This window comes from Syngnathus leptorhynchus, chromosome 5, assembly GCF_054491065.1.
Source record: "Syngnathus leptorhynchus isolate UIUO chromosome 5, UIUO_Slep, whole genome shotgun sequence".
Taxonomy (NCBI): domain Eukaryota; kingdom Metazoa; phylum Chordata; class Actinopteri; order Syngnathiformes; family Syngnathidae; genus Syngnathus; species Syngnathus leptorhynchus.
In genome coordinates, this window is record NC_141199.1 from 15,176,449 (window position 1) to 15,202,672 (window position 26,224).

The window sequence follows — 26,224 nt, forward strand, 5'->3', positions numbered from 1 at the left end:
TTGTTAGTCCTCGTTGAGTTACGTCGGGAGTTTCTTCCTCTGTATTTGTTTGAAGAGTCTTGCATCGTGTTAGCCGGCGGCTCGGTATTCCTCGGTGACGAGCTCGCTTTTTAACTTTTTTTTTCCAAATGCAGGCACAACACAAGACAACGTACGCTCCGTGAAGTCGCTAATGACCGTTGCGTCTTGGGCGTTACTTCCCGGCTGCCTTAGAACAAAACAAGACTATTCTGTCCTGTCAACAAACAGCACAAACTTTTGTTACACATTTCAGAGTTTATTACCCATGATATCTTTCGCTCATGTTCGCCACTAGCTCAGCAGTTCTTTAAAATCACAGGGACAGAAGATCCTTCACCTATGCCGTAGAGGGCTAAAGGCGGGATTATTGCCACGTAACCAAATTGTCGGCATCTACTAACGAGACGTAGAAAATGCTTGTCGGAAAGCGCTGACGTGTTGGGAGAAGTGTTATACTTGACACGCCTGGACACAGGAGGGTCCCTCCTCGTGTTATGGCTCTAAAGCGACCTCGGTAAACAGGAAAAATTGACAAATCTGCTTCAGTCGTTCGGATTTCACTTAGGCAGTCCGCCTCATTCTGTGTCTGTACCGTTGATACAGAACAAAGGCGGTTAAACATGCCGGGTTGTTATAAAAAATTCTCTACAACAAGAACAAAAGGTAGATCAGGTCGTTTGTACGAAGATGCCACTTGTTAAAAGACGCATCCGACTATGTACACGTTTTTAAAAAAAAATCTAAAAACATTGTATTGAAAGACAAGTGCGTCTCATTGTAAGAAATGTTAAGAGGACGTGAACGTTGGAAGTGGTGGTGTGCGCGTGTGTGTCCAGCACACACGCACACACACACTAGACGGTCCCTGCAGAGGATAGAGAACATAAATTGTTTGGAGAACCCTGGCCCGTTAAGTTCAAAGTGAGTGGTGACAACATGGAAAGTCCTTGGAAAGAAAGACAAATGTGAGATAAGGCAGGAAGCTGTTCAAGTGTCTTCAAGTCAAGACTTGATGTCAAAGTTCTTCTCCCCATAGTTCAAGCAGCCGTCAACCTCAGTGACCTTTTTGTAGTCCAACTGGCAGCTGGTTTGCTTTCACCGAGTCGGCGAGACGAGTAAATAATAGGAAGGGGCTGTATGTATGCGTGTGCTAGGAGCACTTCCACACGCACACGGCCAAACTACCTCCAAAGAACATGTAGAGCAGGTTCTTCACCTCGTGCGTGACCTCAAAGCCAAAGCCCTCGCCGATCACCACGTGCCACGAACTGCCGAACTTCTTGTCCATGGACTCTTTGATCATCTTGGCGGCGCTCTGGGGACCAATGGCAGGAAGTCCATGTGGGGGGGAAAAAAAAACATCAGAACAACTCCCACTTAAGCTCACATTTAATCCATCCGCTTGTCCCCAATAAAAATGTATTATCCCTGATTATTGAATTTTCGTGAGGAGTTAAACAATGCTTTTCCTAATGCACTTTAAAAGGGTACCGGTTATACATTATTTCACTATTGGAGGCTGACCTACATATATCAGATTGTATTTTTTTCACACTGGAACCACTTTTTCAATGCGGGGAAAAAAAAAATAAACAAAAATAATCGCACTTCCATTTTGTCGCCAACGTACCTCATTGTTGGTAGCAAACTTTTCACAGGCAGTCACGCACAGTTCCATCGTCTCGACCCTCATTTCCTCAGGCATGTCCGTGTGCTGAGGACAAATCAATACTTTATCTTCTGATACGATTATAATCATTTACATATTTCTGCTTCATCTATCTCAGAGTCACAGACAGATGAAATGTTCCTGCTGCGTGAGGAATTTACACCCATGACTTGTCTTTATAATGTAGATTATAAATGTTGTCATTCTCAAACTATATTTTTCCCTTGCATTCTCCAAACCACACTCCAGATTCAGTGCTCAGAACATCATGACTGATGATATCACCACCACTCTCCTACCCTGATAAGTGGGAAACTGTGGAGTCTCTTGTAGTCGGCCTCTTCTTTCTTTGCCTCGCCTGTTCCTGCCATCACGACTCCTGTGAACAGTTACCACGTTAAAACAATTGATTCTAAAAAATGTACATTTGTTAGTACCGAGCAACACTTAGCAACAACACACAAGAAACCTACCAAGCTAGCGAAAGAACAAAGCATCCACTTGCGAAAGTCAAAAGTCATTTTCCACTCAAATTGCACGTTTTTATCTTTAAAAACAAAGGACAACCATTGTGGCCAGTTTGTAAACACCAAGCAGGCAGCAGGTGGAGATACTGGAAGCCTAAGAAGCATCGTTCACGAGCTATCCGGTTAGCTTAGCGTTAGCTTCGTGGCGAACAGATAACATTAAACACATTCTCTTTAAGCAGGCGGTCGTTGACTCTTCAGGGTTTGTTACCAGCTAGACATGAAAATGTTGAATGACTTACTCAAGAGGCGTTTGGACCGCAGGAAAAGTTCCACAGTTTGAGTCCCAGGGGTTGTTAGGGGGACATTTTAAACAAGAACTACACGGACAGAAGAAGCCCCGCCTACTCGTGACACACAGCATCTCTATTGGCTCTTGGTCTTGTCAATCAATCGACTCGAGCTCTTGTTTGACATATTTATTAAATCATTTATTTTCTGATGTATTTATTTTTATCAAATGGATTTGAATTTGACTGTTTTTATATTTCATACAATTGTGCGATGTATTTTGGTTTATTTTTTAATTTTATTGTTATTCTCTATTTTTAAAGTTTTCTCAATAGACACTTGTTTGGCTACTTTTTAATTTTTTTGAAAAAGAACAGTCATAGAAAAATGTGAACATTGTGAACATCCCTTGTGTGCGTGTTTAAAAACATGCTTTTTGAGGAATACCTGGAATATGAAAAGATAACATCTTTTTTTATAAAGATATATTTTTTAAAAACCTCATTGGGTCATTTCTTTACCCATTTATGCATCTAAGGGTTAATCTGAAACAAGTACTACTCACTCTGCCGTAGATCAGATTGGATTACGAATCTTTGGACAGGCAGGAAAACATGACAAAATAATAATATTCCTCATCTCTTGTTTGGGCTCTCAATGATGATCAGGTCAGCTCCAGGTCAGCTCCAGTCCAGATGAACCTCTCAGAGTGTGTGGGCTCTGATCACGTAGATAATCAGCGTGTTGTATGACTAATTGCGTGACACCAGATTACGCAATTACGCCATTTAACGACATAAATCCGAATGACCCAGTTTGATTGTGACAGCGGTTAACAAGCAAGGAGGACAATCTCAATTATTTAGGTGTTTAAAAGAAAACGGATTGTGTAAAGGAGTGATAATTGTGATTATAAATGTTTTTGTATGACATTTAGTATTCTGTATCAACATGTAAACTCCTCAAAAGGAGAAAAGACTTAGTGGCTTGGCCTACACAACTTCTGTTTGAGATGTCATTAAAATGACTAACTCAAACTGCATGCTAAATGTGTGCTGGGATCGTTCTAATGAAGCTCAAGGCCTCCTGTAAAAAAATTGCAGTAAGGTATGAATGTGGACTGAATAACCAAAGGATAAGAAATGTAGGCTTGTGATAAAGAATCCCAGAGGGAAGATGCGAGCTTCTTTTAAACAGTTTCTCGACGACAGATGAAAGCTAACATTTTGTCGATGACTTTTGGAATAACCCGAGTGGGATGAGTCACAGCGAGGCAATGCGAGAATGTAGAAAAAAACTTTTTTATGTGTGTTTGTGAAGGCAGCGGCAAGATAAAAAGGTCAAGCAAAGGTTTGTGTCGTGTGGCTGCCTGCAGGAAAGCCAATTAGTGAGCATCTATAATTCATTTGTAGCGGATGCAGATTGTTTAGGGGGTTGAAAAGGGGATGGGCGGTGAAATGATGTCTATACGTGATAATTATCGAATCGATACGTGAAGACAGACTGACTGACGGCTGGATAATACGGCAGTGAGTCATGAGACGATATGATGCAAATGACAAAACGATGATTAGCGGTGAGCATGTCTGCCTCACAGTCAAAGAGTTTTTAGGTTTTGAAAGACCCCACGTATTATTTTTGTGTGCTTAGAAAAACTTACACTTGAACTTGGAACGTTGAATTCAAAGTCTTTGCTACATTCATGACGAACAACAAACACCCCAGAAATCAGTTGATTGGAAAAACAGTCAAATGGCACAAAACCTGAAGGCTGCCACTGATCTAATTTGTTTTTCAACTAATTCTGTTTTTTTGGGTTGTGTCAATTGAGGCCAGTATTTTCAATATTTTCCACAAGGCCCTTTAAGCGGTTTTATCCCAGGGAGATGAATTTGCAATGCAGAAAAGCTTTCGTACGATTTTAATTAATGCAATAAGCATCGGGTTATTGTTCTTCTCCAACACTAATGCCTGGAGAATCTCCATCCTCCCTCGTGCATCTGTATTTATAATGATAATTATCTTTGTGCTTGTGTCTCTTTGTCCATCTGTGAGAGTTATTGTGCAAATTTCTTTTTTTTTTTTTGGAGCACTGTCAGATCATTTCCAGCTTGAACAACTTGAATCTCATCATATTTTTATTCTTATAAAATGAGGACATGAATTAGTTAAATTTTTTTTAAATGTGAAACACAGACTTGTGATAATATGAAATTTTATTTGCGTACGTCTCTGCACTTATATAAATAGTTTGAAGTAAATCACACTTGAATGCACAAACTTACATTTTGGTCGGGTAAAAATGAAATTAAATCATAGCAATTTAAAACCATTATTACTTGTGGGAAAAAAAAAAACTTTTTATTGAATTACTTGATGACTTTTAATGTTCTTTACAAATGGAATTTTCAATTTACCCAAACAAGACGTCTTGAGAGGGACAAAAATCCGAGCATTAAAAAAAAAAAAAAAAACCATCCTGTGGGGTTTAGTTTAGCCAAGGTACAATTTAATCTTCTAAATCACAGTTTGGCATCAAAGTGCGAATGGATCGAGAGTGCTGCTTTTCCCGATTGTGCGATTGTGTCAAGCTTCCGCGGGGCGAGTAACATTAGCAAGGTTACATAAACACACAATAATTACACATTTACGCTATTAGATCACTGCGAACGGTGGGAGGAGTATGCACACTTGAACATGACGTCATGATCTTGAGAATCCTCGAGAACTCGATTTCAGCAATAAACACAACATGAGGTGACACAAAAGCTTTCCATCTTCACCGACTACACTTGCATCACAACCCGAAAAATCTCCAAGCTATGATTTTTCACTTCACAGAGATGATTGACCCAAACTAGCACTGATAGTCCATTTACAAGCTTGTGTTTCGATGACCCAACTAAGGTCATCAATCCCAAGACGAACCTCATTCTCAGTTTAGAACTAAACACCGAAAACACCCACATGGAAAACAGACGAGCTCTTAACGTTAGATTCGCTACGTCCCGTCAGCTCCTCGAGCTCCGAACAAATGCTTTACATTCTCAAGTCATTTCATTTACCCCTCTCTCGGCCTTCACTGTTTTGGGCTGGAGGGGTTGGATCTCTCAGCAGCGTGGCAGGGGTCTAAGGACTCCTTGATGGCTCCTCCATAGACGTCTACGTCCAGATCGGTCCAGGGGGCGATGTTCCCGAGTACCGAGGAGTTGCATTCCGCCAGGGAGGCGACTTCGGCGGGCTTCAATACCCGGTCCCATAAGTTGAACTGGGATAGTTCACCAACCAGTGCCTGGGAGGCATCGAAACGTCCGCCGAGGGTGTCCTTGGGTTGGGGAAAGAAAGGTGTGGTTCAGGATAATCATTTTGTTTGTTTTCTATTTATTTGTCAGGGCAGGAATCTTCCGAGAGAAATGTAGACGATGAACATTGGCGCTCATCACTCCCAAATTTCTCCTTCCCTGTCCCTTGACTACCATTCTTCTCTTTTGTCTTGTAAATGGAAGACAAAGAAGAACTTGCACCAGCAGCAAGACTTATTAATTAACTCGTGGAAATCTTATCGATCAGCCGCAATTGGTGATCGTGGAACGTATAACCCCCTTAAAAGTGACAAAATAACAAAGCAACATGCTAACGTTAGCGTGTCCGCAAAGTTTACAACCCAAAAAAACTCTTCAACATCAATAGAACAAAATCGGATTTCCTTTTATCGAAAATGTGAGTTTCCGTGAATAATAGAAGGATAGCATCCATTTCCCTCCGAACATCCCCCCCCCAATCATTTTTTACCTGCTCCTGGCCCAGGATGAGCACCCCACCAGGTTTGATGGGGTGCCAAGCGGCCAGTCCTTCTCCCCGCCCCTTCATCTTGCCACCCTGGTAGGCCTTCCACACACCGTCCCTCAGGGTCCAGCTAACGCAGATATGCTGCCATGTGTCTTGAGGGAGAGACAGCGGCAACTGTGCTACCTGGGAGTGAATGTAAGGACGAGTTAGTCGAGTGAAATGTTGGCTTGGCAGGGCTGTAAAGTATTACCGTAATTTTCCGACTATAAGCCGCACCGGACTATAAGCCGCACCAGATAAAGCTCGTGATTTCTGGATCAATATTTGCGAAAAAAGTCGCGGCTTATAGTCCGAAATTTACGGTAACTTTCTTTGTGACTTGTTACTTTGTGAGAGGCATCCATGTGTGTAATTGGACACAAGTGAATATGAAGGCTGCAACATAACAAAGGTTGACTCTGAGCCCAAACCTGGATTGACAATCTTTATTTTTTTTTAACAATGAACTTTGATTTGGATAATTCATGTGTTGAGTGACAATGTAAGGCCGCTTTTGCTACTTTTTCATGCTAAATGTCTGGCTAGCATACGACCGTCGCTTGGGATCAAATGGTAGCCTGACCGATTGTTAGTTAATCAGAATCTTTTGTCACACAGAGTAAGAACGCATAACAATCGGTTGTGTTCTCAGCAAACAAAAAACACAATATAATATTACATATATACATTTAGACTATCTGGATCAAGATCTGGCTTTGTACCTTATCATTGATGAGCAGCTCCACGGGGTTGTGGACACCCTGCAGCAACACCAGCTCGTTAGGCTGTCCGGGTACCGAGTAGGAGAAAGGTGTACCGATCCCGCCTTCCTTAGCCTTCAGCCACACACAAGCGGTGAAGGCGTACATCTCGGTGATCTCCTTCCGGACCAGGCCGTACATGTAGTTGGTGCGCATGGGGAAGGACAGCACGAAGCCGTCGGGGAAGGACGGTTCTGTTAGGGCTTTCGAGAAAAAGAATGTTGACAGAAGACGGCGGCACTTGTGAATGGTGACACAAGAACGTTATTTTTGCTCCAAGTAAGAGCTCCACTAATGATCAGGCTCTCAGCTACAATAGCGTCTCGAAAAGAAAGAATCTGAAAGCAGCATGAGACGGATGGAGGATAACATGTGACTACTTAACAGACTCGAAAAGTATTTCCGGTATAAAAAAATATATTTTTTTGATTTATTATGAACTCTCTGTAAAGAGCCACCCTCAACTATACGTTTTTTTTCTCTTTTTCTCTCAAGCAATGAATAATCTAAGAAGATTTGCCCTTTCGCTAGAGGAAGCCTCCTCGACAAATGGATGACTCAAGACAAAATGAGAATTTAAAAGGGTGCTCAAAGTATTTGAGCTAGCGAGACATAAAGTTTCGAGACGATAATATGCTTTTCGCTTTTTGGTAAAGCCCACTCACTGTGCTCCAGTTCACTGACACGGTGGTTGGCGGTGTCCAAGCCCTGGGTGATCTTCTCATACTGCCCTTGTGTCTCCTTCCTCATGGCCTGCCGCTCCTTCTCCAACATTTTGATTTTCCTCTCCAGCTCACCCTCCAGATCCTCCACCCTCCACGGAGCTTTCCCGCGACCCGGGGTCCCCTTGGCCGGGAACTTGGAGGCGGGAGAGCCCGGTCGTCTGGCCCCGGGGCCTGCCGGCGCCGGGCCTGGGGGCGCCGGGCCCGGGGGCACGGGGTTGGTGTTGCCGGTGGGTGGTGTGGGGGGCTTGGTGGTCACCGGTGTGCTGCTGCTGCTTGTTCCTGTAGACGTGTCCGTGAGGTTCAAAGCAGCTGGGCCGATCTCTGCCTGGAGGAGGCCAAATACTGAGTCATTCTAACTTCCAAAAAAAGGTTCTTGTCATTCAGAAGGAAAAAAAAAATCATTCCAAATTCGGACTTTTTTTTTTTTTTTTATGTGGGCAAAAATACTGGGACATACATTTGATTTAGAATTGAAACAGATAATAAATTCATTTAACTTTAAGGACTTGGCAATAGACAAGACAATCATCTATATTGATTGTCTTATTGTTTGTCAAAGGTGACTGAAATATAATGAAGATGTCGTGTCAATCAATATTGACTTGAAAAAACCCCCCCAAAAGAACAAAGATGATTACATATGAAGAGTTGCTGAGGCAACGACTGCATGTCCAGGATATTTATTGATAACCTTGGAACTGTATATTTCTTTCTAAGCGTGCCCCTGTCTCCATCTTTCGCCCACACACACACAAACACGCAAGCTGTTAAGAAGCTGACCTTTCTCTGCACAACCTGGCCAGCTTCATCTTTTATTTATGTCTCTCTATCCTGCATGTGGAATGAGGGGAGGGAGAAATACCGCTGTCACAGTACTGGGGCGTGTCGGGGGTGAAGGATTAACCCTAACCCTAAGAATCGACATAGATGTATAATTTTTTAGCAAGTGTAATGTTTTTATTGATATGGTGATAATAAGTGCAAATTGTCTTGATGCTGACATGGAGTATTGGGCAACTGAATTTAATCGTGACTTTTGGCGATTTTGGCTTCTCACGGCCCGTAAAAATATTGAGGAGGAACTTGGTCAAGTTGAAGTTAAAGTAAAAAAGAAAAAAAAAACGGAGATTTTTATACAATTCGGCAAGCAAAGTTGATTATTTTAAACAAAGAAAAAAAAATGCATTGTGGGAAAAACAATACTAATCTGCTCTTACCTCTAGCTTCTCAATTCGGTCCTTCAGGTCCATGATGGCCCGAGCAAGCTCCTCCACGGCTCGGGCCGTCTGCAGCTGCGAGGCGGCCGAAGAGCTGACGTCGTCCCCGGCCATGACCCGCCGGTTACCGGTCCAGACCCCGATACTGCGTTCGGGTCCGGCCCTCCCGCTGTCCTCCTCTTCCAGTCCGCTCTCGCACTCACTCAGCTTTCCTGTCAGCTCGCGAATCGTTCTCTGGTCCATGAGGATCTGGTCGTTCTGCTGCATGACCATCTGCCGGAGTTCCTCCGCGGTGGTGCGTAGGAACGTCCACTCCTCATCGACGAGAGGGTCGTCCGCCAGCGGCTGCCGCCCCGCATCTTTCCTCTTACAGTCCCCGAGCGGAACCGGTGTGCAGATGAGTCGGCTGTAGCTGAACACCTTAGCCGAACCTCGGCCGGTCTCCTCGCCGAGGTTGAGCTCGTTTAACGTGGGAAGCCCCATGCCCAGTCCGTTCTCTCCGCCGTAGGAGTCGGCGCCGTGCAGAGCACCGAGCGGACCGGCGTGAGCCACCGCGCCGGGCCGCTCCAGAGGCTGGAGGAGCGTCTCTGACGTCAGGGTGCCGTTGTCGGCCAGAGCCGCGGCGTGTTTACGGGGGTAAACGCTGGCAAAGATGCAGATGACGGCGCCGAGGAAGGCCAGCGTGCCGGCGCCCACCAGAACCACCATGAACTTCATTGTACTGTAAATCAAAAAACGATCAATCTCAATGAAAAATGTCAACGTGACAATTGGAGAGGATTCTCTCGGAGGATGTCTGCCGCTCTGGAGTACCGAGCAGTCTGGATGCTCGTCGTGTTGTTGCTAAGCTGCTCTCTCCTCTGTGTGTTGCCATGGAGACTGCGCCGTGCAAGAGGAGGAGGAGGAGGAGGAGGAGGAGCTAAACTGTGAGCCTCTGCGTCAGTCGCAGCAGGCTGGCCGGGGTGAATTCGCAGTAGCAGCAGTGTGAACAAACAAGGCCGTGATGGATCAATGCAAGTGTGTGTGTGTGTGTGTGTGTGTGTGTGTGTGTGTGTGTGTGTGTGTGTGTGTGTGTGTGTGTGTGTGTGTGTGTGTGTGTGTGTGTGTGTGTGTGTGTGTGTGTGTGTGTATGGCAGGATGTAGCGTGACAAGAAGCAGAAGAAAAAAAAAAAAGGTGACAATGAAATGTCATATTGTTCTATTTGTAGGACCACTGCAAGACCGAGTCTTCCAAATGGTTCGAGCTTCTGCCTTGCAGTCAAAGAGTATTCTCCTATCCTTTTCAAAAAATATCCACACAAAATTAATTTACAATATCAGAATAGCAAAGTTATTTTAGTTAAAGGCCATATGAAAGTTGTTTTGTCTCAGAAGGAAGGATAATGTATTGATTTAAAATATGTAATATTGCAATTGTGATGACATCAGCAATTATGTTAAATCCACTTCCTATGTATTTTTTTTTTTTTAAAGATACACAAGCAAAAAAATTATCTGCATTGCATTAAACTCATATTATCATTTTATAGATAAATGTTTTGGTCTATTTTATAACACCTCCACACATGAGAGAAAACTGGAAGCAAAGTGTCATTAAACATTAATGGCCCACGTTCACAGTTCTCAAACACAATGAAAGGGAATAAATCAATTGCTTTGCTCAGTTAAATGTCCGGGGAAACACACAGAGTGTAGATGAGTAAATAGAGGAGAAAAATTGAAGAAAGTGAGCTGAAACTAAAACGGAAGCAACCGAATAACGCTGCTGAAAATGCATGTTAATGAGTTAGCCACATCACGCTAACAAACAAAGGTCATGCGAATGAGGTTTACTTCTCTTAATACTAACAAACGATGTAAAACAACATGGTTAGCATCAACGTTGGAAGAATTGAGCAAAATTCAGAAAACAGATTTTTTTTTAATCATTTTTCTTCTTCTTAGTTGCCATGAAATTAATCGGGGCTACAAACATATGACTGAAAAAGTCAAGTCATGCTTATGGTTTCTCATTTCAGTCCTAACTCCTCAAAATGAGGCTTCATCATATTCTACTTGACTGGTGTTAATATTTGGTGTGACCTGCAGCCTAGATTTCAGCTTAATCTCAGAGGTGGCATGCGCACTCACGCACGCACGCACTTGCACAGAAGTGGGCCACCGATGACACCACGGGGACGACTTTAATTCCGCCTGGCCTCTCAATAGAGGTCACTCGCTGTATGAAATAGACAAGAGTGTCATTGGTGTCATCCAAAGTCATTTCAAAGCAGCTAGGACAGGGCTGTCAAACTCTAGCTTCTTTTCGGAGGGCCATTATGAATACATGTATAAGCACCTCATATTATATACAGTAAAAGCTACAAAACAAATTCATTTTCAAATCAGATGAGTAAAAAATGGTCAAATATTTAAAAAAAAAAATTAAAAGTGAAGACAATTTGCAATTGTAGTAGTGACACACAAATTTGATGCACAATTTGTCTTTGCGGGCCACATAAAGTGATGTGGCGGGCCGTATCTGGCCCCCGGGGCCTTGAGTTTGACACCTGTGAGCGAGGATACAAATAATTGCTATTGAACAAGCTTTCGTGACGAATCTGAGGGCGTCGTGGCCTTTTTGTGTAGCACAATAGCGCCCCCCTGTGGGATTCCTGAAAAATGTTTTTATGTGCATCTGTATTAAGTATTGGTGCTTGATGAAGGCAAAATGTCAAAAGGAACTCAGTTTGAAGGTAAGGCAAACAAAGTGTTTTATTGTGAAGGGAACTATTTAGAGTTACCTCGATTTCTGTGTCAATTGGCCATAAAATGATGCCTTCAATGCCATGTAGGAAAAATTCTTATCCAAGCTATTCGGGAGAATTAGGGGGAAGAAAAAAAACGAATGGGGCAAAGCGCTTCTTCACAGCTTTTTAATTTAAAGTCTCATAAAAGGAAAAACACAGAATACAACGAGTGCACAGGTAACATGAGATATATCATTTGTACAATTGAAAACATGCTTCAGAAAGATACATACATTACAATGTCTCCCGTGTACAGAAGTCAGAAACGAGCTAACAAAGACAACTTTCTTGAATTGCATCACACTGAACGTAATTATGCATATTTGGAAAATGTTCTTTACAGTACAACGAACACAAAGGCTTAAAAAGCACATCTTTTTTTTTCCTCAATTCAACAAACAAGGCTCCTTCCTTTAAAAAAAAAAAAAAACGGTGCTAAATAAAACACTGGAAATTATACAAGCAGAGCATTAAAAAAAAAAAAAGGGAAAACCCGACTAGAAAAATAATAATAATAATAATAAGCCCTATTTGGTGGAAATATAGGCCACTAAGTGGAGTTGTGCTACCCCATATGACAACAGAAAGGATGCAAGCACCTAATTGACACCTTAGTACAATTCGACACAACTTCTACCCACAACTTAAAACTTAGCGCAGATCTACGGTGCTCGCAACAGCTCATTCCAAAAAAATCATAAAATTCAAAAGACCCGTGGTCCATTTTTTGGAACGAGCCCTTCCGAGTGAACCCATGAATAGTGACAACAAACCGTCCAGTACGCAGAACAACGGGAGACGTGTGATTGGTTTTTTTTTTCGTTTGTTTTTTTTTACAAGCTTGCGTCTTCATATTCATGCTTAAGCTGTGTGGCAGGGGTGGGGGGGTTGGTGGTGGTGGTGGTGGTGGGGTTGGTGGTGGTGGTGGTGGTGGGGGGGTTAGCAGCTGTAAGGCAACTTATTTGGGGAACTATGTAATACTGTATGATATGAGAGTACAACAGGGTGTCGAGTTCTGAGGTCGAGAGTCGGCATAACAATTGGAGAGGAGGGGGGGGGGGCTAAAACAAAATTTATCTAATAGGGAAAATGCAGAAAAATCTAGTTTTGGAGATTGTTGAGGGTCCAAATAGTTGATCGATTTATTTGTCAAAATAATTCAAGTAAATGCAAGATAATAAAAAACATACGATAAACACCTGCCCATTTGGAGTTTGCTATTTAAAAAATACTTTTTTTTTTTTTTTTAGTACCATTTGGTACTCAAAAGAGCGCTTCACACTGTTAGTTCCATTCCCTCTTGATGACGCAGCATCAGGAGCAATTGGAGGTTCAGTATCTTGCTCAAGGACACTTCGACAATGGTCGCAATATGCAACGTCTTGGGTAGTAATTCATGGTGAGGATTAATTAACAAGAATGTAGGGCATCACTGACTCGTGGTTTTTACCTGTTCCCCGTCAGGTTATGTTCCCGTGATGTTAAATGAATACCTTGCAAAAAAGTGAGCATTTGTGTCATTTTGGACATAAAGGGACGGCAGCTATGCAATGCTGAAGGTTTGTTATGGCTTGGGTGGGTTGTTTTCCGGGCTGTCAGGGGCGCCGCACGGTGATACGGCGCCTTCCGCCGTGATGGGCGAGGCGGGGCACGAAGCAGGGGAAGGGAACTCCTTGATGGTGACGGTGACCAGGTTGGTGGTGACGTCTGTGACCACCACGTCCTTGCAGCTGGATCCTATTTGCGGGTGCCAGTCGGGGTCGCCCTCAGCAGGTACCCTGGCTTGTTCTGGCGGGCCGCCGCCCCCTTGAGGCAAGGAGGCCCCTAGGGCGTCGGCGGCGTCCTCCCCAGCGGGCAGTGCGGCCGATGCAGAGGGGTTGGCGGGAGCGGACGGGGGGATATTTGGAGATTCCGCGGGACTTTTGGATTGTGCCGGCTCTCCGGAAGGCGGGACAGAATGGGAGGTTTTAGGATTCCCGTTGGACTGGGAAGGAAGTGCGGATGCGTGCAAGTGGGACGGTGTGGGACGGGTGTTCCTGGCGTTACGGGACCCCGGTTGAGGGTGGAAGGCCAGGGGCCCCCCGCACTGCAGCCCGAAAGGCTTCCCGTACATGGGGAAGCCGAGCATCTTCAGCGGGGGCTGGAAAGGTCTGTAGGGAACTTCTCCCTTCTTCCCGATGATGCGATTGCGGGACGGGATGTTCTGGCGCCCCCCCGGGACATTCCGAGAACCGCCCACGCTCGATCCGCCGCGACCCGGCTTGTCGATTACCTTCAGATTAAGGATGATGCGGCCTCGCTTGATCTCGCGGGGCTTCACGCGGCGGTTGAGGATGCGCACGGTCTCGGAAAAAGGCGAGGCGTGAGGGCGGGACGGGATTCCGCCGGGCCCGGAGAAAGAGGACGCCGTGGGGTCCGAGCGGGGCAGGGGCCGGCGGGACATGCGGTGGCAGCGGTGAATGTCTTTCTTCAGTTTGTGGGTCGCGGCCAGGGAGCTGAGCTTCGGGGATGTGGGCGCCAAAGGGTGAGGCGAGGAAGAGGAGGCGGAAGAAGTCGCTCGGCTGGAAACGGAGCGGGATGTCGCTTGGCAGGATTTTGCGCATCGAGTGCTTGTTTCTCCTTTCTGAGGCTGGAAAGCAGCATTTGTTTTACGAAAACGTTGGAGACATGATGTGATGTTAAGACTTTTTTTTTTCTCTCTAATGTATGCAAAAGAACACTCGCCATTTGACTTTTAAAGGCTGGGCTGACTGAATTTGCTTAAATGCGGAACGTACGACTTGTTTAAAATCATTATTATCTACAAAGTCTGCCGAAAAAAAAAAAAAAACTCTTTACAGGCCAGCATTGAACTATTACTATGGAACTATACTATTCATATTTTTGATTAAAATAGATTAATTTATTGCTTGTGTTTGTTAAAAATAACAGGAAGTGAACCTTGGCAAAAAAAAAATTGCAGGGGAAAATAATTATCACAATTAGATTTTATCGAGTAGCATTTACCTTAATCACAAGGTTTTTGGATTTTGGCCCCCGCTTTTTTGGCCCGCTACGTTCCCGCTCTCGTTCTCTGGGGAAAACCAAACAAACAAATTATGGTGATTATTTAAATTGAATCTTTTATATACATCTAAATATTTTAAAATGATGAAGACGTATTTTAAATGGAAGCCGTCTACTCACTTTTGCTCAAAGCCAAGTATGAGCCTGTCATCCAGAATATTCTCCTCTGGCTCCCAGGTGCTGTCCCTGAATGAGCACAAAGAACTCATCAAAAGAGGACACATCTTGAAATAGACTTTTTAAAAATAAAAATAAATCTATATTTAGACATTCACAGTATATATGACCAATTGAAGCAGCACTTACTTCATTGCCCATCCCTTCCATTTCACCAAATATTCAAGTCGCCCCTGCAATAAAAACACACGTTCAGCAGTTTATCGATTAATCCAAATTTATCCATCGATTTTTACAAAACATGACCTCCTGTTTTAGAATTTTGTTGTTGTTTTCTGATAATGACGCATAAATGATTGAAAATTGCTCTGTGACCTCCCAATGAACCAACATTGAGATGAACTGATTTAAAAGACAGATGGCAAGAAGCTTAGTGAAAGTTTTGAGTGAAGGCCATTGAAAGGTCACTGGAGGGGGTGGGGGGTGTTCCTGGCATGGACCTGACACTTGACCTGAGCAAGCCCCTGGTATTGTTTACTGACCTTATGGCCCCCAACAAAATTGAAGGGACTACTGGAAATGGTCAAAACAGAAAAGAGGTCACTATAATAAAGAAGAAAAGCCGTGGTTTTTTTTTAAGAAAAGCATCTTGAGGGAGAAAAAGACAAAAGTTACGTTTAACAAGAGACATCTGTGGTATGCACGCCCACTGTGGCCGCGTAGCTTTAGCCAGTGCTAGCTGCAGCATAAATCATGTCCCATTTTAAAAACTCCTCCCGTCGCTCTCACCATTTCACAAGCGAGCTTCTTTTGTGTCACTTTTACAAGCCGGGCAAAGGCCTCAAAGCAGGAACCCATGGCTTGAAATGTTTCGCAGGCTATCTTAGCATGTAGCTTAGCAAACCGGAGGCCTCCGAAACCAGAGAACGCGCCGATGACGGATGACTTTCCCGCGGATTACATCTGTCAAAACACGCGGGAGGACCGTGAAGGTGGCGGCTCACCTTTCGGACGCGGCGTTTTAATATGGCTTCCGCGGCGAAGACGCGATCGCCCATCGCCGAGAGCTCCATCCTATCTATGCGTTATTGGTTCCAGGAGATAGGGGGGGGGGGGTTCGGATCTGTTCGGTTCGACCGCAGCCGAACTGTCCGCGACACGCACGCACGCACGGCTACTGGGTTTTGCTTGCCGCGGTGTGTCACGTGGTCGAGGCCAGCCCCCCTGGTCGTCATGGCAATGAGGAAGATACCACAACGCTCTACTTTTTTTTGCTTCGCTGACGTCATCCCGGTTCAGATGTGACTAGAATTTGTGACATTATTGAATTATGCCAACTTTCCTCCTCATAAAGACATTGTTTGGAATCATTATTATTAAAAAAATAAATGAGTTGATGAAATGTCCTCTGACTGATCAAAATAAAAGCTCAAACACTTACAATTAGAGGACTTGACATATTTAGTGAAAAAGAAAAAAAAAGAAAGTACGACTATAAATGTTGGGAATATAATTAATTTGTAGCTATAATTGTGCATAATTTACAAAACCTAATTTTTGGACACAATTGTAATCATTCTATTTCTATTTTATCCCACACCTTTCCACAAATACTGCATCTGTAAGGTTTTTTTTTTCTTTATCAAGAGCTATACTTTAAGGTGAATCAATCAAGCGCATGTCAGATCAATAACCCCTGATCACTGGCCAAAATGGGTATGGCGAAATTTCTTATGTAAAACCATTTAATTGAGTGTCTATAGAGATCATTAGGTGTCACTCTAATTTTCAACAATAAAATGAACGGATGGATGATGATTTTGTTGCTTCAATTAATGCATTTTAGGTCATCTTTCAAAGTTATTGATTTGTTTATCTTTTTATTTTGTTTGTTTATTTCTTGATTTGGCCTGAATGAAATCCGATAGAATTATCACTTTCCAGATTAGGCCCGCCTACTTTCTGTAAAAGCCGAGAAACGTGATTGGTTCGTTTGCTATTAATTGTCAGGCTTGGTTGCAGCGTGGTGCTTGTTGGCGTCGCTGTCATAAATCAGACATCACGCAAGAAAAACACGCTGTAAGTAGATGCTGTACTATTTCTGAGATAAACATGTATTTAAAGATTAGAATGAACACAAATGATATGATTAAATTTAAATTTGACAGTTGAATCTGTTTTTTAAACGACGTTAAATAACTATTCGCCCCACCTCTCGACTCTGACGTTTGTCATGTGAAATGTGACTGGAGGACGAGAAACATGCGAGTAGAATGAATGGACCCGCTTGTTTATCATTCATAATTGAGTCCCAAGTCCAATTTTATGATTTTTCAAGGAAAACGTACAACATAGACGAAGGACAGCCAAGCTAGCAGCGTTCATTCGACCGTCATCGCTCATTACAGTACTGATAGTGGACAGCAGAGCTCGAGCAGCACTTGTTTTGACTCGTTTCCGACTTAATGTGAATAAATTATGTATATTTCGACAGGGTTACACAAACAAGGTTAAATTATTCACTTCAGTGTCCTTTTTATGTGGAAAAACAAAACGATATGCTCCAAGAGATTTAATCTAGCTGTGTTCAAGATAACTTCTCAATGAAAGTCCCATGAATGGGTGGAAAACGTTTTGAAATGATTTATCTTTGTCCCATCTCACAAGCCTGGTTATGTCGAGTTTCTATACCAGCTCTATATTGCTTTGTCTGTATTAAATGTAAAATATCAAATCGCATGCAGCCCCTCCCAGGTCACGATGCAGTTTCTGGGCCGTCTTTTGGACACCGTGTCCTCCGTTTCCACCCTGTTCACCAACCCTTACCGTGTGAGGGACGTACAGCTGTCTGACTACGGTGGAGGAGGGAAAACGATGCTGAGGCAAGAAGGGCGTCTGGTTCTCTATAAGAACGGCCAGTACCAATCGTGGGATTGTGTGCTAACGTGCCCCGAGACACCTGCAGCGGCCCTGAGGTCAGTGAAGCACACAAGCGGTCACGTAAGTCAGTTTAGTAGCTTACGATGAGTTATTTTCCATATATCATTATGTCCACTTAACGTCACAAGAAGATTGATGAGTTTGCGATGACTCTCGAAATACGCATCGCTTTTTGGCCTAAGGCTTTTCCAAGTGGCGTCAGAAGAGGACGCCATGAACTGGTTCCCGCAGTACGCCCTTAAACTTCCACCGTTCTACGACACACTCCCGCCGATGAAGGCCGAGACCGTCCAGGCGATCGTCGATTGCCTGCGTAGCCATCCGGATTGGAGCGCCGCTCATATCGCCGTGGACACGGGCCTCAGGGAATGTCTGAAACACAACTACGTTCAGAGGTAAAACGAGAGTTTGGGGAATTTTGTTTCTGATACAGACATGATGCAATATGCACTTTCTGTACAATTTCAAAGTAGGAGGCCTTGTCGAATTTTCGTAATCGGGTCAGGAATATATCAAACACTGTACTATGCTTTATGTTTCCAGTCAGATCAACGCTCGGGACGCGCTCGGTCAAACGCCGCTTCACCTGGCGTGCGAGAGAAGCGACACGGCCTGCGTGAAGGAGCTGCTGGAGGAGAGCCAGGCTCGCACGGATATCAGAGACCACCAGGGAGAGACACCCATGCACATTGCCGCCAAGCACGATTCCCCCGGTGTCATCCAGGTGAGAGGAAATCCGACCCTCGGGTTAACTTCTTGAAGTTTGAAACATGAACACATGAAAGCGGACCAACAGAACTGAACGGCAGAAGACACCAGTTGGAGAATGTAAGTTGCAATTTGGCTCATCATTCAGGTTGGGGCTATTCTTCTGCCTCCCCACAGGTGTTGTGTTCGCGATTGTGCTCTGGCGTGAACGAGCTGAACAACAGCGGGGAGACGCCGCTGCACGTGTCCTGCCGCCTGGGCCGAGTAGAGGCTGTCAAAGCTCTCTTGGGAGGCGGGGCCAAATGCGACGTCCGAGGAGGCGTCGGCTACCCCGTCCACTCTGCCATGAAGTACAACGAGAAGAGGTGTTTAAGCAGGGAAAAACTCTTGACTGGTCACTTGGATCTTAAGGCAACACATTGAATTGAGCAGTGAAAGCTGTTCTCTGGACTTCATAAGAATTTTTTTCTTCCTCAGCTGTACGGAGGAGATCCTGAGAGCGGACCCTGCCCAACTGCACGCCGAAGACTCTTTGTATGGAGGTACGCCCCTTCACTGGGCTAAAACAGCAGAGGTGAGGAACATCGCGTACATCTCATTATAGACCTTTTCAAATATCAATATCCCGAGAATCAAATGCTCTCAAATGACGTGGAAATACTTTTCGTTTGGAAATTCCGCTACTGAATTCCAGAAGTAGTGAGATAAAAAGCTGGTCGTTTTTAGGTTGGCACAAGTATTTGGCATTTTCCTTACAATTCTTTAGAATAAGAACTTTTCTGGATCGACTTTTCCACTATTAACAGTTTGACTTTCAACACAGATGTGTCGCATGCTGTTGGAAAGGGGCGGAGCCATCAACTACCTGAGCAAGACCGGCGAGAGCGCCCTCCACATTTGCACCAAGAAGGGTCGCTTTGAGGCCGCCATGGTCCTACTCACGCACGGAGCCAACGCCAACCTGAAGGGGCAGGACGGCAACACGGCGTTGCACCTCGCCATGAAGGTGCGTGACCACATCCCCGAATGTCGACCGGATCAAATCATGAGCGTTCGTGTCGGAACAGATGGATCGCATGGAGTTGATTAAAGCTCTGATCGTGTTCGGGGCCGACGTGGAGATCCACAACGACTTGGGCGAGACGCCGGGACTGATAGCTGCTCGCACTAGCAAAGGTACTGCTAAAAAAAAAAAAATTAAATCCATGTTTTATTGTGCACTAACAAACATGCTCGTTTGTCTCTCACAAATTACATTAAACATTTTACGTGTGCACGTTTAACCGGGATTTGCCATGCATGGGGGAAAAAAAAAAAAAAAAAAAGGTCCCAATCGAAAGATACTGCTGGACATGCTGTGTAGTGTGGGTGTGCAACGCTGCCTGCCCCCTTCATCCAGAAGCCCCCCGCCCAAGGCCGCCGCCGCGCCAGGCATAGGTAATGTCGTCGTCTTGCTCACCCACAACCTTTTGCTTTCTCTTTAATGCATCTCTTAAACATTTGATTTCAAAAGTCGGACTCACCATTGAATCATTTGTCTCCTTAAATGTAACGGAATGATCAGATGCAATCGAAAATGTCATGTTGCAACTTTTTCTTGGCCCACAGGGTTTGAGGACGTCATGCACATTGGAGCCACCATCGCCGCAATGAGCAGAGGCAAATCCGAGGTGGACGCTTCCAAGAAGGACAAAAGAAGGTGTGTATGTGTACTTTTTTTTTTTTTTTAATCGCAAAAGTGGCAAGTTTTCTTACAGCGTACTTTCTATATCCTCTGCAGGATGGACACTCTTCTGTGTCTGGACGGTGGAGGTATCAGGGGCCTGGTTCTGATCCAGATGCTAATCGCATTGGAGAAAGAGGCCCGCCAACCTACCAGGGAGCTCTTCGACTGGGTGGCCGGGACCAGCACCGGAGGCATTCTGGCCCTCGCTATCGTCCACGGTGTGTACATGGTTTTGGGGTGATTTTTTTTATTTAACACTTCATTTGTCTCCTCATCCCAGTATGGGCGCGATGACGACTTTGTTCCGATGTACAGGGAAGTCCATGGAGTACCTCCGCTGCTTGTATTTTCGAATGAAGGAGCAAGTGTTCAGGGGCTCACGACCCTACGAATCGGCCCCGCTGGAGGACTTCCTGAAGAAAGAGTTTGGAGAGAACACCAAAATGGCCGACGTTCAATACCCCAGGTACGTCTTACACGTTTTTGTTGTGTACGGAATCTGTTTAAGTTTCAACTCAAAAGATGAATTCCAGCTTTTATTTAATGCTTTTTTTTTTTTCTCTCAAAATAACTAAATGTGTTAAACAACTGAGGACGGAAGCCCTTTTCTTTTTCTTTCAATTTCCGTCGATATTCATCCCTCCCATAACTCTCACAGGGTGATGGTGACCAGCGTTCTGGCAGACCGACACCCAGGGGAGCTTCACATTTTCAGGAACTACGACCCTCCCTCCTTCCGTAAAGAGTCCCCGTACGCCACCACCGCCACTTTCAAGCCACTCACCATCCCGCAAGGTAAGAAACGGCCGTGCCTGGCCGCACCGCATTGCTCGCCGTGTGCTAGCCGTGTCATTGTTGCAGGATGCGAGGATGAGGATTTGTTGCTAGTAGGATACACAGTGCAGCCGGCCGCTAAGCGTAGGAAGGTGACAGACGAAGGTGTGTGTGCGCTTGACTGAGAGTGACTTGCTCGCAAAGTCAACGTGGAAGAATGTCAGGCTTGGCTCGCTTCGCACGCAAATCACATGGAAAGGTTGGATGCAGTGTGGTTTGTCTTTTTCCGAAGAACAACTTGTATGGCGAGCTGCCCGCTCCAGTGGCGCCGCCCCCACTTACTTCCGGCCAATGGGACGCTTCCTGGACGGAGGGCTGTTGGCCAACAACCCTACGCTCGACGCCATGTCGGAGATCCATCAGCACTACAAAGCGCTCAAAGCGGAGGTAACGCAACTTTGTCGAATTTCTGTGTTGAATGAGTATAAGATGTCTGACTTCCAATCATGTTTTGTTTCTCAGGGCCATGGGGTGGAGATCAAGAAACTGGGTCTTGTTGTTTCTCTCGGGACCGGTAAGCCACCACATTAGTGTGATATCCAAATTTGATTAGTGCTGTGACCAGGTCTGAATGCAGTTGGTAGTTTTGACCACAAGAGGGCAGTATAATAAAGAGAAAAGTTAGTGACTGTGTAAAATTGGGTAATATTAGTTGTTTTTCACAGAGGACAAAAAATAATTTGGGTCCAATAATTCGTTAGTTGAAGAGTTTGAACGCTGACATCAATGTTATTTTGATGGTATTTTATGTGCCAGCATTAAGCTAGCTGGCTTTCCCAAGACTTGCTTGAGTGGCAATAAGTGGCTTGAATTCTTTTTTTTTTTTTTTTTTTTTTTCTTCTTCACAGGATGCTGTCGCGTACTAATTACACTGAAATTGTGGTTTTAAAAAAAAAAAAAAAAAAAAAGAATTGTTGATGAAATATGTAACATTTCATGACTAAAGCAATGTGCTCTCAATTCATTAAAGACTACTTTACATTCTTTTTTTAATCACATGAAATCATAAATATAGAAAATGGATGTCAAGTTAATACTATACCTTTTGATTGTCCCCATGTGTCCTCAGGTAAACCACCTCAGGTGGCGGTGAGCTCCGTGGATGTTTTCCGACCCTCCAATCCACTGGAACTAGCCAAAAGCATTGTTGGAGCGAAGGAGCTGGGCAAGATGCTGGTGGACTGCGTGAGTATCACTTTACTCACTAGAAATTGTGTTAAGGCTGTGTATGTGTGACATCATCACTTTGCTGCCGGGCAGTGTACTGACTCTGACGGCTGCGCCGTGGACCGAGCCAGTGCCTGGTGTGAAATGATCGACACCATCTACCACAGGTATGCTAGACTCACTCGAGACAGCAGGATCTAGCCGAGTCGTCGTTTCTTTCGTCCCAACTCCAGCACTGTGCTACTTTCCAACTAATATTCCAAAGGATTTTTTTAATCATGACCGCTTCATCTCTCCAACAGATTGAGCCCACAGCTTTCCCAGGAGGTGATGTTGGACGAAGTGAGCGACGCCATTCTGGTGGACATGCTGTGGGAAACTCAGATGTACCTGTACGACAAAAGGGAGGTGCTCCAGGCGCTCGCCAAAGCGCTAGTAGGCAATTAGGAGAAAACACAAAACGTTCTTGTAAGCGGATGCTACCAAATGAGGAGGGTCGAGCACTGGATGTAAACACGGAGAAGGTCTGTGGATCTATTACAGGTTGCAATAATTTAACTGACATGCAAGCAAAGCATCACCTGACCTCTTATTACAAACCTCTGAAACCCAGCACAGATAGCCCATTGCGCTCATAGTTTTGCGTGTTTTTGTTTTTTTCCCTTCACATTTACCTCTAGCATATACTATATAATAATAATAATAATGAGTTAATGAATAAACGCGTACATAACTTATTGCTTTCACCCTTTGTTGCACTTTGGTCTCATTCACCTCTGATAACATCATCCAGAGAATTTCACACGGGTGCGATTATATGCGGTGGACACAAGCTATTGACTTCGAGAAGTCTTAAAGCTCTGCTTTCAATTAAAAGCAAATACAGATTTTGTATTTGTTGTCATTAGATAATGCCCGTGTACCTAATAAACGTTAGAAGAAAAAAAAATACTTGAAAGACAAACTGAAGTGGGAGTAACCAACCTTTTATTGTTCGATTTTGTATATTTATGTAGCACTTAATGTTCAATGTCAAATAAAACTATTTTTACGCCATCTGCAAAGCAAGCCCTTCTTTGTGGTCTTGTGTCACGTCGTACTTGGAATAAAGTTTGTTGTCTATATCCCTCCCCAGCAGATGGCGCTAGTGCTTAAAGTCAGGCAGCAACAATTAAGTTCTACACAACAAGCAACATGAGGAGATTTTATTTTCACCAGACACATTTCCAAATGACAGTTAGCCAAAACCCAATCTGGACTAAACAGGACACTTCCTCCTTCTGTGAAAAGCAAGTAGCTGCCCTAGTGATGCCATGATGTCACCTCATTGAAACGAGTCAATGTGTGTCAGCGAGTGTGTGCGAACACGGCTTTCCTCCATTAGCCCATAGCAGACAGCGTTGCATTGTTTCCGAGCCAAAAGCACCACATCAGTCCTCCTAAAAGACGCCGCCCCGCACATCCTTTGCTCCTACATAGAAATCCTCCCACTGCGGACAGAAAGGGATTTTTCCCTCATCCTCCCGGTGCCCAGCTTGCTCATAATTAACGTGCGACATTACTACCGTATTGGCCCGAATATAAGACGAGTTTTTTTTCATTGAAATAAAACTGAAAAAGGGCGGGTCATTACATTCAGGGTAGAGACAAAGACTTTTTTCAAACTTGAGTCTTGAAAGAGAGAGGGTCGTCTTATAATCAGGGTCGTCTTATATTCGGGCCAATACGGTAATTGGGGAAGGAGAGCATCCGAAAGGCTTGACAAAAAAAATGGAAGACAGTAGGCGATAATACATTCTTGAGCTGTAACCTGTTTGTTAACTTGTTGTCAGGATTAGTTCTTTTTATTTTTATTTTATTTATTTATTTATTTATTTATTTATTTTTACATCTGTTGATGAAAAGATGCCCATTGATTTTAAAAGATGACTATTCTGAGATTCCCGAGATGGCAGGCATTCAAGTTTGTGCAGAGGACACTGGCGGAGCTAGGTTTTTTTTTTTTTTTTGGGGTGGCGGGGAAAGGGGTATAGCTCATCTAAGGGAGTCTGCAAAACGACAACAACAAAAATACACCCCCGCCCCCAAAAAATTAATCAGAAAACATAAAAACGCTGAAAGAACTCATAACAAGATGGCGTTTAATCCACATTTGTTGCGTAAGAGCAATTAGTGTGTGTGTGTGTGCGTGTGGTGACTTTTGTCAGCGGGAAGCATAATTAACTCCCTGGTTGACTCCCAATTATCCCCCCGAAGAGATTAAAGTCTCCCAAGTGGAACGACACACAATTGGCCACCCTGAATTTAAAGTTCCTGCACTCCCATGGAGGCTCAGTTTTCACACACGGCACTTCTCCAAACAGCTGCCCACTAGATCATTTGTTTTGTTTGATTATTCAGGCTTCGTGTAATTAAGAGCAATATTTCATTTATAACGTCAATCTATTGTTGAGTGGAAAGTGATAGAATGGAAGGAAGTAGGCAAGAGGAAGAGGAGTGATGAACTCCACCAAGAGTTTTTAAAAAAAACACAACTTTAATTGTGTTTTTTTTTTTTTAGTTAGTTCTTCCGTATGCTAGCTAGTTTCTCTTTTCAGGGAGAATGTAAGAATTGCAAAGAGAAGTTTGATCTAGTGTAAAATAAAAAAATAAAAAGTATATTTCTCGAATCCAACTGAAAACAACGTATTTTTAGAAGCCGTAATAAAACGTGTACAATCAAGAATATATTTTTTCTCTCTCTTTTGTGAGTAAATCCAACCCTGCCCATTTTGTATCCATCTATATAGAATTCCCATTTATTGCCTTACGGTGCTTTTCTGTGGCTGCTTGTGCCTCCCCTCTTAAAACTTTGTTCTAATCTTAACCCACTGGCGCACCCCTCTTCTCTTCTTGCAGTATATCTTGTTTGGTTGCAAAAAATATATATTGAAATAGCAACTTTGCATTTCCAATTATCACTTCAACTTCAAATTTGTTGCAGGATCAAAGTCCCTTTGGGTTTTAGCCCAATGTACTGTATGATGAGAGTTTCTTTGTGTGTGCTGGGTCACACTTGGATCCTTCTGACAGCGGGGAGGCGAGCCGGTCTAGAGAATCAACGAGTGAGGTGCGTCGTGGAGTGTGAGGACGCAGGAAGTGACAGTGCGCCGCCATTCAAGGTCTGAATTGGTTGTGACCCACTTTGCCTTCACGACAACTTTGCATGCCTATGTGTGTGTGTGTTGTGTGTGTGTGTGAGACAAATTCAAGGAGACAAAGGGAGACTGAGGGCCCTATTTTTGTGCCCAGCGCCAAGTGTTAGTCTAACTGCGCACGGGTGGATTTTTCTTTGTGCTGGTATTTTCACAGATGAACAGGATTTTTAAAAAAATGTAGATTTGCACCATTGTGGAGGTGAGCTAATCGAAGCACAGGAGAAGAGTCAACGAGGCGGAAGCATAACGACATCGTATATGAATTTCCTTAAGATTTATAGGCACACACAAAGTACGTTAATAAGTAACTGCAAGAAAAGGGCCACTTGCTAAATGATATAAAGATGTTTTCTTCATGTTTATACACACTCTAAACACTGCATTATATTAAATGTCTTTTTGGTGTAAACGTCGAAAGTGAATGTTTTGTCACGAACAGTTGTACAGTAATCCCTCGTTTATCGCGGATAATTGGTTCCAAAAACCACCCGCGATAAGTGAAATACGCAAAGTACGGTCACCAACAAGAAATACTGGGCAGGCTAACGAGTTAGCGGAAAGATGCTAATTCACGATCGTGCTAACACGCGAAAACGGACCTCTAAAGCCATGTAAACAAACATTTGGAGAAATACTACATTATCCTAAAGGTAGGACACGTTTCCTCAATTTAGAAGTTTTATTTTGACTATTAAATGTTT

General features: G+C 43.9%; 4 protein-coding genes across 5 annotated transcripts; 1 reads left to right on the forward strand and 3 right to left on the reverse strand.

Annotated features, from left to right (window-relative positions):
- Positions 1–256: 256 nt before the first annotated feature.
- On the reverse strand, positions 257–2,604 carry LOC147057211 (dynein axonemal light chain 4). Its single transcript, XM_085911512.1, has 4 exons — positions 2,460–2,604; positions 1,990–2,069; positions 1,652–1,735; positions 257–1,336 (listed from the first exon to the last, which is right to left on the reverse strand). The coding sequence occupies exons 2-4, from the start codon at positions 2,059–2,061 to the stop codon at positions 1,172–1,174; spliced, it is 321 nt and encodes a 106-aa protein (XP_085767638.1). The 5' UTR covers positions 2,062–2,069; positions 2,460–2,604; the 3' UTR covers positions 257–1,171.
- Positions 2,605–5,527: 2,923 nt separating this feature from the next.
- Positions 5,528–9,799, reverse strand: nptxrb (neuronal pentraxin receptor b). The gene is made up of 5 exons (XM_085912678.1): positions 8,980–9,799; positions 7,703–8,087; positions 6,999–7,240; positions 6,241–6,420; positions 5,528–5,773 (listed from the first exon to the last, which is right to left on the reverse strand). The coding sequence occupies exons 1-5, from the start codon at positions 9,694–9,696 to the stop codon at positions 5,528–5,530; spliced, it is 1,770 nt and encodes a 589-aa protein (XP_085768804.1). The 5' UTR covers positions 9,697–9,799.
- A 3,109-nt stretch (positions 9,800–12,908) lies between these two features.
- Positions 12,909–16,164, reverse strand: cbx6a (chromobox homolog 6a). The gene is made up of 5 exons (XM_085912677.1): positions 15,956–16,164; positions 15,141–15,184; positions 14,955–15,020; positions 14,775–14,841; positions 12,909–14,397 (listed from the first exon to the last, which is right to left on the reverse strand). The coding sequence occupies exons 1-5, from the start codon at positions 16,022–16,024 to the stop codon at positions 13,333–13,335; spliced, it is 1,311 nt and encodes a 436-aa protein (XP_085768803.1). The 5' UTR covers positions 16,025–16,164; the 3' UTR covers positions 12,909–13,332.
- Positions 16,165–16,895: 731 nt separating this feature from the next.
- pla2g6 (phospholipase A2, group VI (cytosolic, calcium-independent)) lies at positions 16,896–23,378 on the forward strand. Of its 2 annotated transcripts, XM_085913116.1 has the most exons (19): positions 16,896–17,030; positions 17,706–17,926; positions 18,074–18,286; positions 18,435–18,615; positions 18,777–18,964; positions 19,077–19,173; positions 19,423–19,605; positions 19,667–19,775; positions 19,926–20,036; positions 20,208–20,298; positions 20,380–20,543; positions 20,641–20,791; positions 20,984–21,120; positions 21,187–21,264; positions 21,392–21,546; positions 21,622–21,673; positions 22,229–22,344; positions 22,420–22,493; positions 22,629–23,378. In XM_085913116.1, exons 2-19 carry the CDS (start codon positions 17,712–17,714, stop codon positions 22,771–22,773), a joined length of 2,460 nt encoding a protein of 819 aa, XP_085769242.1. In that variant the 5' UTR covers positions 16,896–17,030; positions 17,706–17,711; the 3' UTR covers positions 22,774–23,378. The 2 variants fall into 2 exon arrangements, with proteins under 2 accessions (XP_085769242.1, XP_085769243.1); XM_085913117.1 differs by lacking the exon at positions 21,187–21,264.
- The last annotated feature ends 2,846 nt before the right edge of the window (positions 23,379–26,224 follow it).

What these genes read in the sequence shown, in the direction of transcription:
- LOC147057211 (XM_085911512.1), bottom strand. Translation starts at nt 2,061, where the DNA reads ATGGCAGGAACAGGCGAGGCAAAGAAAGAAGAGGCCGACTACAAGAGA. An exon ending in ACAGTTTCCCACTTATCAGG is followed by an intron (nt 1,736 to 1,989) that starts GTAGGAGAGTGG and finishes ATTTGTCCTCAG; the next exon opens with CACACGGACATGCCTGAGGA. An exon ending in AGTTTGCTACCAACAATGAG is followed by an intron (nt 1,337 to 1,651) that starts GTACGTTGGCGA and finishes ATTGGTCCCCAG; the next exon opens with AGCGCCGCCAAGATGATCAA.
- nptxrb (XM_085912678.1), bottom strand. Translation starts at nt 9,696, where the DNA reads ATGAAGTTCATGGTGGTTCTGGTGGGCGCCGGCACGCTGGCCTTCCTC. An exon ending in ACCGAATTGAGAAGCTAGAG is followed by an intron (nt 8,088 to 8,979) that starts GTAAGAGCAGAT and finishes GGCCTCCTCCAG; the next exon opens with GCAGAGATCGGCCCAGCTGC. An exon ending in AGCTGCTCATCAATGATAAG is followed by an intron (nt 6,421 to 6,998) that starts GTACAAAGCCAG and finishes ATTCACTCCCAG; the next exon opens with GTAGCACAGTTGCCGCTGTC.
- cbx6a (XM_085912677.1), bottom strand. Translation starts at nt 16,024, where the DNA reads ATGGAGCTCTCGGCGATGGGCGATCGCGTCTTCGCCGCGGAAGCCATA. An exon ending in ATACTTGGCTTTGAGCAAAA is followed by an intron (nt 14,842 to 14,954) that starts GTGAGTAGACGG and finishes GGTTTTCCCCAG; the next exon opens with AGAACGAGAGCGGGAACGTA. An exon ending in CCAAAAACCTTGTGATTAAG is followed by an intron (nt 14,398 to 14,774) that starts GTAAATGCTACT and finishes GCTGCTTTCCAG; the next exon opens with CCTCAGAAAGGAGAAACAAG.
- pla2g6 (XM_085913116.1), top strand. Translation starts at nt 17,712, where the DNA reads ATGCAGTTTCTGGGCCGTCTTTTGGACACCGTGTCCTCCGTTTCCACC. An exon ending in ACACCTGCAGCGGCCCTGAG is followed by an intron (nt 17,927 to 18,073) that starts GTCAGTGAAGCA and finishes TTTTGGCCTAAG; the next exon opens with GCTTTTCCAAGTGGCGTCAG. An exon ending in TGTTGTTTCTCTCGGGACCG is followed by an intron (nt 21,674 to 22,228) that starts GTAAGCCACCAC and finishes ATGTGTCCTCAG; the next exon opens with GTAAACCACCTCAGGTGGCG.